Source organism: Neoarius graeffei, chromosome 18 (genome assembly GCF_027579695.1).
Source record: "Neoarius graeffei isolate fNeoGra1 chromosome 18, fNeoGra1.pri, whole genome shotgun sequence".
Taxonomy (NCBI): domain Eukaryota; kingdom Metazoa; phylum Chordata; class Actinopteri; order Siluriformes; family Ariidae; genus Neoarius; species Neoarius graeffei.
This window is the reverse complement of record NC_083586.1, coordinates 21,844,699-21,857,394: the sequence shown is the minus strand read 5'-3', so window position 1 is coordinate 21,857,394 and position 12,696 is coordinate 21,844,699. Positions and strand designations below refer to the sequence as shown.

The 12,696-nt window shown below is 43.9% G+C and overlaps 1 protein-coding gene across 1 annotated transcript; it reads left to right on the top strand.

Annotated features, from left to right (window-relative positions):
- The first annotated feature begins 426 nt into the window (after window positions 1-426).
- On the top strand, window positions 427-11,595 carry fbxl18 (F-box and leucine-rich repeat protein 18). Its single transcript, XM_060898550.1, has 5 exons — window positions 427-617; window positions 1,234-1,425; window positions 1,530-3,064; window positions 3,157-3,375; window positions 11,239-11,595. Exons 1-5 carry the CDS (start codon window positions 597-599, stop codon window positions 11,387-11,389), a joined length of 2,118 nt encoding a protein of 705 aa, XP_060754533.1. The 5' UTR covers window positions 427-596; the 3' UTR covers window positions 11,390-11,595.
- Window positions 11,596-12,696: the final 1,101 nt, after the last annotated feature.

The window sequence follows — 12,696 nt, the reverse complement described above, 5'->3', positions numbered from 1 at the left end:
CTATGTGTCAGCCCTGTGATGACCTGGCGACTTGTCCAGGGTGTACCCCGCCTTTCGCCCGTAGTCAGCTGGGATAGGCTCCAGCTTGCCTGCGACCCTGTAGAACAGGATAAAGCGGCTACAGATAATGAGATGATATATACTGAAACACTCCAATTTAATAGAGGCATGTATGTTAGCCATTGCTAAAAGTGCTGAAAACATAAAATAAAAGAACACTAAGCAAGTATCACTACTCAAATGGAATTATGCTAGTTAGTGGAGACTATCTTTCATTTAGGATTAGTCATTTCACGTATTTGCGTGGAGTATTGATTTATTTTAAGTTAATGAATAAATAAAGTAAGCTAACGGATGGGGGAAGAAATTCGATGCACCTCCCGGAAGTTGGTACGTATGTAAATACGTTCCTACCGTAGAGAAGAAGGCGGAACTATAGTTTTGTGTTAACGAGTAAATGTTATTACAAAATATTTAAAAAAAAAGCGAGGTTTTTTTTTTAAGAAACATCATCATGGGTTTATATTTGCAATTAATGTATATATATGTGCGTGTTTGAAGTGACTCCGTCTCATAAAAAATAAAAAATTCACGACATGGAGAAGCCAGTGGAGCCGGTAGGTAGCCGTTAGCGGTTCTGTGGGATTAGCAGCTGTTGCCAGCGGCTCGACATCTGCAGTGTTTCAGTGTAGTCATCATAATACATCTGTAATCACACAGCAGGTCACTGGGAATGATCGAGGATGCCCTGATTTTAAAATTCCACACTGGAGTCAGGGATGTAAATGAGATAAAGATAAATAACATCCACACCCCATCCAGGAGAGTCAGCTATACAAATATAACATTATAAAGATATAAAGACAATATTTCCAGTCATGCAACCTGTCCTTTATTCACGATGGTGCAGACTTCAAGTACAAGATAGGATTTGATTAATATGCACATCACGGTCAAACGAGACAGAAGTAGTGGTCCAGGAAACAATGATTTGTTTTGTACTTATTGGAAAATTGAAGTTGGATTGTTTTTTTTTTCTGGCCCTGAAATGAGCTCTGCCCCACCTGGAACACAGCTACGCCTCTTTGAAGCGCTCATCTTTTCAGCAGGAGGGATGATATTGGGGGATGAGTTTGTTCTGAACTAAAGTAAAAACTAAAGCTGATGTTTAAGAGATGTGTGTCAGTGTCATTTCTCATCATCATATTCTGCTCTCTTGCGCTTCACACCTAGTGCTCTCCGGAGACTATTTCTCAGTCCTCTGTTTCCATCTCCGACCTCTCCGATGAGATTTTACTGCACATTCTGAGCTATGTCCCCAGTTACGACCTGGTGCTCAGCGTGAGCCGTGTGTGTCGGAAGCTTCAGACTGTGTGTCAAGACAAGAGCTTGATTTCTCACATACAGCTCCATAAAGAGTACCGAGTGAGTACTGAAACCATGTTCGTTGAGTTTTCCACCTTTCATGATTTTGATTATTTGCCTTTTCAAATTCAACACTGGTTTATTATTTTTCCTTCATCTCGTAGGCATCTGATGAAGCTGTGAAGAGACTGTTGAAGGAGCTCTCCAGCGACATCCAGACTCTGGGTGCGAGCGGCTGCTATTGGTTGGCCGGGAGTACGCTGGATGTCGTGACCCGTTGCATTGGACTGGTCCGGCTAGATGTGTCAGGCTGGCGTGTGACTCCGGCACGTCTCTCGCGTCTTCTGGGCTCGCTGCACTCGCTGCGCTCGCTGTCACTGGACATCGGCATGGGATTTGACCTGCAGCAGCTGAGCGACGAGGGCAAAGCGGCCCTGGCACGACTCAACGAGCTGAAACAGACCCTCCTGACACCCTCCTACGGTGTCGTGCCATGCTGCGGTGCGTTACAGAGCCTGAGTCTGTACTTGGAAGTGGCTGAGGGTTGGCACGAGCCCAGTGCACACCTCCAACTGATCGTGGGTCAAAGCAGTGTGCCACGCTACCACAATCTGCACTGGTTCTCTGCACGCTTGGCACCTGGAGAGGTCAACCGTGCATTGCTTAGTCTCTACCTGGCTGCTTTTAGCATGCGTGTCCCTGAGGGCCTCACTGGTTTGGTTGTTGCCATGCCCGGTCCGGCTCAACTTTTTCCTGCGTCCACTGGTTTATTAACCCAGGGCATCGTATCAGCCGGGATTGCAGTCAGTGCTTTTCAGCTTCCTCAGATGTGGTTAGATGGTGCCACGTTGAGGCGGGTTTTGGGATCTGGATGTCCAGCCTATTTGAACGTGTCGCGGTGCTCGGCGCCGGGATTTGAGCCACTGTGCGTGTTGCTGGGTGCCGGTTGCGACCTTTCTCCACTACGCAGCCTCAACCTGCGCGGTAAAACTGAGGAGGAAGTGGATGCTGAGGGCATCAGGACTCTTGCTGAATCATGCCCGCAACTTACTCACTTCAATCTATCCTCCACACACTACCATCACACCACCCCGGAAAAGCTCGACGGGCATCTCTGTGGCGCTCTTGGACATCTCGGTAGTCTCCGTTCACTAGCACTGCCTGCTTGTGCGCTGTCACAAGGGCCACCTGTGCCAGCCAACAAACCAGATTTGGCTACAAAACTGTCCTCTGAGTCCCTACTACTCGGGCTAAAGAAGGCTCGTCGCATCGGGGTTCCATCCTACCAGCCAACGCTTGACAGCACGGGGGGTCTAAAGGAAGGTGAAGTGGAGTCCTTCCTGCGCCCGCTAATAAACGGTTGCCCCTATCTGGTTGAGCTGGAGCTGATCGGAACGGGATTCTTGTCGGCAATGCCAAGGTACGAGCCGGCCATGCGCAAGGATCCCGCCGCCTGCCCCTGGTCCTTCCAGGTCGGAGATGCCCAGCTGGCGGCTTTAGGAAAGCTCCGCTTTTTGCGCAGGCTGACTTTGGCTCACCTGCCAGGGGTGCTGAAGGGTACCGGGCTCATCCAGCTCGTTCTGGGGTGCAAGGACCTTCAGGCGTTATCTCTGGCCAACCTCGGATCCTTAAAGTCTGTGAATTGCATGCCGGCTCTGCAGGAGGCGCTCAAACACTGCACACAGCTCAGGGAGCTCAGGTGACGCACACACTGAGCAGAATAATGGCTGAAATAACAACAAACGTGGTCGTATTGTTTGATAGCTTTCTTGCACTTTTCTGACACGACAGGTTGGAGCAGCCGTACTTCAGCGCCAACGCAGCCTTCTTTGACGCGCTTGCTCACTGTCGCCTTCTGCAGCGCCTCTGTATTGTCTCACGCCACGGAACGTTCCAGCACGCGGCTGCCGTCGGTTTCATGCAGCACTGCGAGGACGTCATCGTGTTCCATATGTTCACGGGTGGCACTCTGGTGGCCTGTAAAGCACTGCAGAAAACACTGCTGGACGGGTTGGTGTTCGTCTGCGTACTTCTCTCTTTACCACCGAAACATTGTACAGTGATAATACACATTTAATCATTTAACACTCATTTCAGTAGGTCACGCGTTCACCGTTTTATATCGTCCTCGTCCACACACACCTACAGATATATTATACGTTTAAATAAAAAGGAATTTGAGATTTTTTTAAGGAGGACTGAAGTCATTTTTAAGCTTTATTTCTTAATTGACCTGTTACTCAATTACGTTTTCGGTTTTAGTAACCTTACTGTATATCGTGACTCGTATTGGCAACTAACCGCAATTAAGTACAACCCCGATTCCAAAAAAGTTGGGACAAAGTACAAATTGTAAATAAAAACGGAATGCAATGATGTGGAAGTTTCAGAATTCCATATTTTATTCAGAATAGAACATAGATGACATATCAAATGTTTAAACTGAGAAAATGTATCATTTAAAGAGAAAAATGAGGTGATTTTTAAATTTCATGACAACACCACATCTCAAAAAAGTTGGGACAAGGCCATGTTTCCCACTGTGAGACATCCCCTTTTCTCTTTACAACAGTCTGTAAACGTCTGGGGACTGAGGAGACAAGTTGCTCAAGTTTAGGGATAGGAATGTTAACCCATTCTTGTCTAATGTAGGATTCTAGTTGCTCAACTGTCTTAGGTCTTTTTTGTCGTATCTTCCGTTTTATGATGCGCCAAATGTTTTCTATGGGTGAAAGATCTGGACTGCAGGCTGGCCAGTTCAGTACCCGGACCCTTCTTCTACGCAGCCATGATGCTGTAATTGATGCAGTATGTGGTTTGGCATTGTCATGTTGGAAAATGCAAGGTCTTCCCTGAAAGAGACGTCGTCTGGATGGGAGCATATGTTGCTCTAGAACCTGGATATACCTTTCAGCATTGATGGTGTCTTTCCAGATGTGTAAGCTGCCCATGCCACACGCACTAATGCAACCCCATACCATCAGAGATGCAGGCTTCTGAACTGAGCGCTGATAACAACTTGGGTCGTCCTTCTCCTCTTTAGTCCGAATGACACGGTGTCCCTGATTTCCATAAAGAACTTCAAATTTTGATTCGTCTGACCACAGAACAGTTTTCCACTTTGCCACAGTCCATTTTAAACGAGCCTTGGCCCAGAGAAGACGTCTGCGCTTCTGGATCATGTTTAGATACAGCTTCTTCTTTGAACTATAGAGTTTTAGCTGGCAACGGCGGATGGCACGGTGAATTGTGTTCACAGATAATGTTCTCTGGAAATATTCCTGAGCCCATTTTGTGATTTCCAATACAGAAGCATGCCTGTATGTGATGCAGTGCCGTCTAAGGGCCCGAAGATCACGGGCACCCAGTATGGTTTTCCGGCCTTGACCCTTACGCACAGAGATTCTTCCAGATTCTCTGAATCTTTTGATGATATTATGCACTGTAGATGATGATATCTTCAAACTCTTTGCAATTTTACATTGTCGAACTCCTTTCTGATATTGCTCCACTATTTGTCGGCGCAGAATTAGGGGGATTGGTGATCCTCTTCCCATCTTTACTTCTGAGAGCCGCTGCCACTCCAAGATGCTCTTTTTATACCCAGTCATGTTAATGACCTATTGCCAATTGACCTAATGAGTTGCAATTTGGTCCTCCAGCTGTTCCTTTTTTGCACCTTTAACTTTTCCAGCCTCTTATTGCCCCTGTCCCAACTTTTTTGAGATGTGTTGCTGTCATGAAATTTCAAATGAGCCAATATTTGGCATGAAATTTCAAAATGTCTCACTTTCGACATTTGATATGTTGTCTATGTTCTATTGTGAATACAATATCAGTTTTTGAGATTTGTAAATTATTGCATTCCGTTTTTATTTACAATTTGTACTTTGTCCCAACTTTTTTGGAATCGGGGTTGGATTATCCTTATCGGCCTGTTCGGTTTTTAGCCACGTTGAATTTGGTCCACGGCAGGCGTCGCTTATCCGCGCGATCTTCACAAGACTTGTGCGAGACTTCGAAACGTCAAGTGTCAGCCAGGTGTCAGCGCCGCCATTTTGAAAACTGTTTTCCAAACGAAGTATTGCACAAAAACGAGTTTAAATGACGATTACTGCCTACTTTTTCAAACTTTCCTGATTGCTATCAAAACAAACAAAACTTCCGGCTTGATCACGTCAGCATTCGAAAGAGGGCGTGCGCGTCTTTTGACAACCCGTGTCTGAAATCACTCCCTACTCACTACATAGGGCACTAGATAGCGAGGACGCCATTTTGTAGTGCTGTCCGAAACCTTAGTGAGGATTATTTACACCCTATATAGCGCACTCAAAGTATCCCACAATCCATCATGAAAAGTAGTGCACAACGATGGTCACTAACCAAAGCAATATATCCCATCATGCACTGCGATCGCGCTGAAAGAAATCAAATTAAAAAAAAGTCTCAAATTTGATTTAATAAAAGGCAGCGGCAAAGAAGAAAGTATTGAGCCTTGATTTAAAAGAACTGAAAGACGCAGCTACTTTGTATTGATTAATGTTGGATATGCGCTCAGTATAATATGGATTTATCACAAAAATACATACATGTGTTTATTATTTTGTAAACCAACCAGCCGACTGATCTGGCACGTTTTAATCGTGCGACAGTAATGACGTAAATACCAGCGCGATGGAGTAGTGTCCGAAAGCGTTTTTACATTTTACCGATGAGCTCATTATACAGTAATTCCCTATATAGGGAGTAGTGAACGAGTGAGCGATTTCGGACGCAGGGTTGTTCACTTTGATTTCCGCTGTACGTTTTACTTCCGTCCTACGATGTCTCGCACAGGTCTCGACGAATCTCGTTTACGGCCATCGCTTTGACGTATGGACTGATATATTACACAGCATATTTCAGACACTCATAACTTGCTATAGCAGCGACAAAATAGCGAACAAAAATGCGTTCCGATATTTAATAAAACGCGAAATAGAATTTTGATGATAAAAAATTTGCCTTCAGTTCAACTTTAAACTGACTGTTTTTACACTGAAGCGCAGAAAGCCAGTCAGATTTCAGCTTTCCTGATTCTGAATCTTGTGGCCAGAAAAGGCTGAGAACATGTTTGGCATAAGATTTTTGTGGCTACTGCCTCATCGAGGCGGAGCCACGATGTCATCGTGTTGTAACAATAGCGAAACTTCGTAACCAATCAGCACTTCTCCTGATCAAGTTCAATTACCCGTTCTACTTCTTGATAAACTTTGGAACCGATCAGAACCAGAAACGAAATAAGAGAAACCTCGCTTTGCTATTTGGCCCCCAGTAAAGCTGCGATCTGCAGGGTCCAAGCTCTTTCACAAATATTAACCTGGTAGCCATTTTTGTTCAGTAATCAATACGAACACAGTTTACAGATTCGCAGGACATCAGCTGAACTTGCACATCATGAGAGACAGTTACCCGAATTTAACTCCACCCCTATAGGTGACACGCCCCTTTCTAATAATAAGTGAGCGTTCTACAGTGCTCAGCGTAAATGAGTGCACCCCCTTTGAAAAGTAACATTTTAAACAATATCTCAATGAACACAAACAATTTCCAAAATGTTGACAAGACAAAGTTTAATATAACATCTGTTTAACTTATAACGGGAAAGTAAGGTTAATAATATAACTTAGATTATACATTTTTCAGTTTTACTCAAATTAGGGTGGTGCAAAAATGAGTACACCCCACAACAAAAACTACTACATCTAGTACTTTGTATGGCCTCCATGATTTTTAATGACAGCACCAAGTCTTCTAGGCATGGAATGAACAAGTTGGCGACATTTTGCAACATCAATCTTTTTCCATTCTTCAACAACAACCTCTTTTAGTGACTGGATGCTGGATGGAGAGTGATGCTCAACTTGTCTCTTCAGAATTCCCCAAAGAAAATCATTTCTTTACACCACAAAGCTGAAGGCTACAAGATCATCAGCAAAGCTTTACTTATGAGTCAGAATACTGTAGCAAAAGTGGTACAAAACTTTAAGAAAGATGGAACTGCAACCATCTCACAGAGACGTCCAGGTCGTCCACGGAAGTTAACACCTCGACAGGAGCGTCTTCTGATGAGAAGGGTTGAAGAAAATCAGCATGCAAGTTCACTGCAGTTATCTAAAGAAGTAGAAAGCCAAACCGGGGTGACTATTTCCCGTGACACAATATGGCGTACGCTGCAGAGGAATGGCATGCATGGATGCCGTCCACGAAAGAAGCCTCTCCTAAAGCCCAGGCACAAAAAAGCCCGCCTAGAGTTTGCCAGGGCCCATGCTGACAAAGATGAAGACTACTGGGACTCTATACTCTGGAGTGACGAGACCAAGATAAATGTTTTTGGAACTAATGGCTTCAAAACTGTATGGCGTCGCAAAGGTGAAGAATACAAAGAGAAATGCATGGTGCCTACAGTGAAACATGGTGGTGGCAGTGTCCTTATGTGGGGCTGCATGAGTGCTGCTGGTGTCGGGGAGCTGCATTTCATTGATGGCATCATGAATTCACAGACGTATTGCTCTATACTGAAAGAGAAGATGCTACCATCACTCCGTGCCCTTGGTCATCATGCACTTTTCCAACATGACTAAACACACATCTAAGGCCACTGTTGGATTTCTGAAGAAGAACAGGGTGAAAGTGATTCAGTGGCCAAGTACGTCTCCTGATCTGAACCCAATCGAACACCTATGGGGAATTCTGAAGAGACAAGTTGAGCATCACTCTCCATCCAGCATCCAGTCACTAAAAGAGGTCGTTGTTGAAGAATGGAAAAAGATTGATGTTGCAAAATGTCGCCATCGTGTTCATTCCATGCCTAGAAGACTTGGTGCTGTCATTAAAAATCATGGAGGCCATACAAAGTACTAGATGTAGTAGTTTTTGTTGTGGGGTGTACTCATTTTTGCACCACCCTAATTTGAGTAAAACTGAAAAATGTGTAATCTAAGTTATATTATTAACCTTACTTTCACGTTATAAGTTAAACAGATGTTATATTAAAGTTTGCCTTGTCAACATTTTGGAAATTGTTTGTGTTCATTGAGATATTGTTTAAAATGTTACTTTTCAAAGGGGGTGCACTCATTTACGCTCAGCACTGTATATCCTGATGAACAGTAATTTGTAAGTAGGTATAAAACAAACGAAAAATCTTAGCACTTTTCAAAGATAACTACAGTTAAGTGCAAAAGTTTGCACACCCTCAGGACAGAGTCTAAAAAAAGGTTTTGGTTAGGCTTTGCTTCATGATCACGTAACTTAATCATAATGTAACAATCGCGAAACTTCGTAACCAATCAGCACTTCTGCTGATCAAGTTCGATTACCCGTTCTACTTCTTGATAAACTTTGGAACCGATCAGAACCAGAAACGAAATAAGAGAAACCTTGTTATAACTTCATAGTATTGGAAGATAAAACGATAAACAAAATTCACCTCATGGTTCGCCGAGGCTACTGATTCGATATCAAGTAAGTGGTGTTTATTTTAAGAAAATAAACCTTTTGATTCTCACAGCTTTTGTTTGGTCCTTCTGAAAGGTCAAATGAAAGGGTTTTTTTTTTTAGTTTTTAGGCAGATATACTGAGAAGCTGATATCAAACTTCTGCTATTCGCTTAATTTTTTTATTTTGGAGTCTTTACACTTGTGAAACAAAATGTGCTCATTCGTACGAAATAATGCGTCTAATGCAATTCATAAACGAGTGCTTTCTTACTGGTTTGAAAACAGATCTAGTTCACAGCAGTGTATTTTGAACAAAGCCCTGATGCTGCTCAACTTGGTGATGCTGGTAAGAGATGAGGCGAGTATAATTGATAATGTGTGTATCTGGGTACTGTGGGGGTCCCCCACTAAATATACTCAGTCAATAAACTATACGGTTTTGAATAATTTGAAATAAAATGATGAAAGAAATAATCCAGATAAAACTAAATCTTTGATGTGAATATTCAGAATTTGGCAAAAATTCTGCAAATTTGTGGAAAAATGTCGGCTTGATCTGGGACATGATAAACGGTCGACTACATCGCATTCCCTTAAAAAGGTTGGAGTCCACTGAAAAGTCTACAGTTATCACTGATTGTATTTTAAGTTGTAACTTTATCCACCTAAGGATTGGTGCGCTCACAGAATAATCATAACCGTAATAAACCACCATGCAGAATATTCGATCACCGTCGTAACTCCGTTTCCCGCAGACCCAAAACCAATACGATCGTGTGTTTTGATCTAAACGGAAAGCCTCAGGGTCAAGGTCACGACCTCACCAAAAGTAGAAACTTAAAATCACTACGCCGTTTAAACATTTAATTATAAATCTGCGATTTTGTTTTTTAAAATGAAAGCTGAAAGTTAGGTATAGAATATGTTTCTTACAGAATATGTTCCGATGGTAGCTGGTCTTGTATGAATTTCTGAGCTATAAAATGAGTTGTGGTCTATTTTTTACCGTAGCGTGTTATTTGTGTGCGGGGAAGGACACACATTAACAATTTGCATGTGTAGAATGGAATTTTCCACTCCAGCAGTTAGAAGTTGATCGTGCTTCCATTTGCGGTCTTTCTGTTACGCGGGTGATCTGTTCGGGCGTTATCACTGAAAAGGGGAGTTTTGACGGTTTTATTTTGTTTTAGTCTTGCAGTATAAGCCAATAGAATGTTTCTTTTTCATCTTACTTTTGTATTTCGTAGTGTTTGCGTATTTTTGGCCGATATTTTGCAACCATGGTCAATTTAGATCGAACTTTTGATAGAATCTACGGCCAGTCATTTTGCCCCGCCTCGCGCTCCGTCCGGTGCGGTAGTGATGTCCCGTTGCTCGCGCGCCGCAGCAGAGACCCGCGCGACCTTCAGCCGGTACAGTCGCTGTTCTTTTACCACCGCCGTTATTCTCAACTTTCCGGCGTGTTCTTGATTTTTCCATTGTGTCCTATTCCGCCATATCAAATCCCCAAACTCATCTCATCTCATCTCATTATCTCTAGCCGCTTTATCCTTCTACAGGGTTGCAGGCAAGCTGGAGCCTATCCCAGCTGACTACAGGCGAAAGGCGGGGTACACCCTGGACAAGTCGCCAGGTCATCACAGGGCTGACACATAGACACAGACAACCATTCACACTCACATTCACGCCTACGGTCAATTTAGAGTCACCAGTTAACCTAACCTGCATGTCTTTGGACTGTGGGGGAAACCGGAGCACCCGGAGGAAACCCACGCGGACACGGGGAGAACATGCAAACTCCGCACAGAAAGGCCCTCACTGGCCACGGGGCTCGAACCCGGACCTTCTTGCTGTGAGGCGACAGCGCTAACCACTACACCACCGTGCCGCCCAGGGTTAAACATGACAAAAGAAACATTGAGTGTTGGGTAAATGCAAAAAAAAAAAGTAAAATTAGAAAATTTATTTTTTGACCATAATGTCCCAAATGAGAGACCAGTTTCTGAGACGGATCCATATATGCTATATTTACTGTGTGGACATGGGATCAGAAAACTATTTTATTTATAAGCAGTTGCCACATGGACCCATAGGGTACCTTTTTTTTTTTTTTCCTCATGGTTAGGAATAATTGAAAGTTATCCTGCCCTGTCCAGGGGTCCGCACCATTTACACCTCGCTGATCATACATTCAGGTCTTAATGAACCGTTTCAGCGCTTTGCAAACAAGACAAGCACACAGTTATCTCAAACATCTCGATTATTAATTCCACTCGAACCTGATTTAGTAAATCTGGAAAATCTGACTGTTTGTTTGAAAGTCTCATTTCTGAAAGTAGCTCAACGACGAAACTCTTCGTGTTGATCACGGCTGTCGTTTTTCTTCCCCTAGTCTGTCTGCATCGCGTCCAGCCCTGAGCGTGGTGGTGTACCCGCTTCTCCACGAGGACTTGGGGAACGTGATCAGGGAAATGCCGCTCTGCCACCTGGACGAGATCACGCTCTTCAAGACCCGTGTGGCAGAAGATCCCACTGTACTGTGAGACACAGGGAGAGAGAACAGGATGTCTGATGTTGCCGCGTGATGGTGGATGTTAACATTTCACCGATTACTGTTTCCACAGGAGGGTTTTGCGACGCCTCTAGATCTCAACTTAATCAAAAAGAGCGAGTAACAAACGTTACTGAGAACCACAACGGTGCCAAAATCACATCAGATGTGAAATAAACTTACTACTGGTGCAATCTTTATTGAGTTGTTGTTTGTTTTTTTGTGACAAGGTGGCCAAGCATTCCATCAGAGCCGAGTCACCATGGCAACTTGATCTGATCAGGTTAAAAGTGTGGCTGTAAATACTGATCTGAAGGTTTATGTCCATTAAATTTGTGGCATGGGAAGCTTTTTTTCCCCCCCATAAAATCCAATCTGGCAGAAATTGTGTTGAACTCTGCTCGAGTTTTCAAAATTGAGCATGTGGTTCAGAAGTTATATCCATAAACGCACCTCCACATTTGACCTGTTGGTGGCACTAGAGCACTCAAGCTCATCTCATCTCATTATCTCTAGCCGCTTTATCCTGTTCTACAGGGTCGCAGGCAAGCTGGAGCCTATCCCAGCTGACTACGGGCGAAAGGCGGGGTACACCCTGGACAAGTCGCCAGGTCATCACAGGGCTGACACATAGACACAGACAACCATTCACACTCACATTCACACCTACGGTCAATTTAGAGTCACCAGTTAACCTAACCTGCATGTCTTTGGACTGTGGGGGAAACCGGAGCACCCGGAGGAAACCCACGCGGACACGGGAAGAACATGCAAACTCCGCACAGAAAGGCCCTCGCCGGCCACGGGGCTCGAACCCAGAACCTTCTTGCTGTGAGGCGACAGCGCTAACCACTACACCACCGTGCCGCCCTGTCTCCAATCAGTGTGGCAAATTTCAAAACTTTTTATCATGTGGTTCTGTGGTGATGATGAAGAAAAGGTAGAGATACTGAGAGCGCCAACACAGCTTTGCTATTTGGCCCCCAGTAAAGCTGCGATCTGCGGGGTCCAAGCACTTTCACAAATATTAACCTGGTAGCCATTTTTGTTCAGTAATCAATACGAACACAGTTTACAGATTCACAGGACATCAGCTGAACTTGCGCATCATGAGAGACAGTTACCCGAATTTAACTCCGCCCCATAGGTGACACGCCCCTTTCTAATAAAAAGTGAGCGTTATAAATCCTGATGAACAGTAATCTGTAAGTAGGTATAAAACAAACGAAAAATCTTAGCACTTTTCAAAGATAACGACAGTTAAGTGCAAAAGTTTGCACACCCTCAGGACAGAGTCTA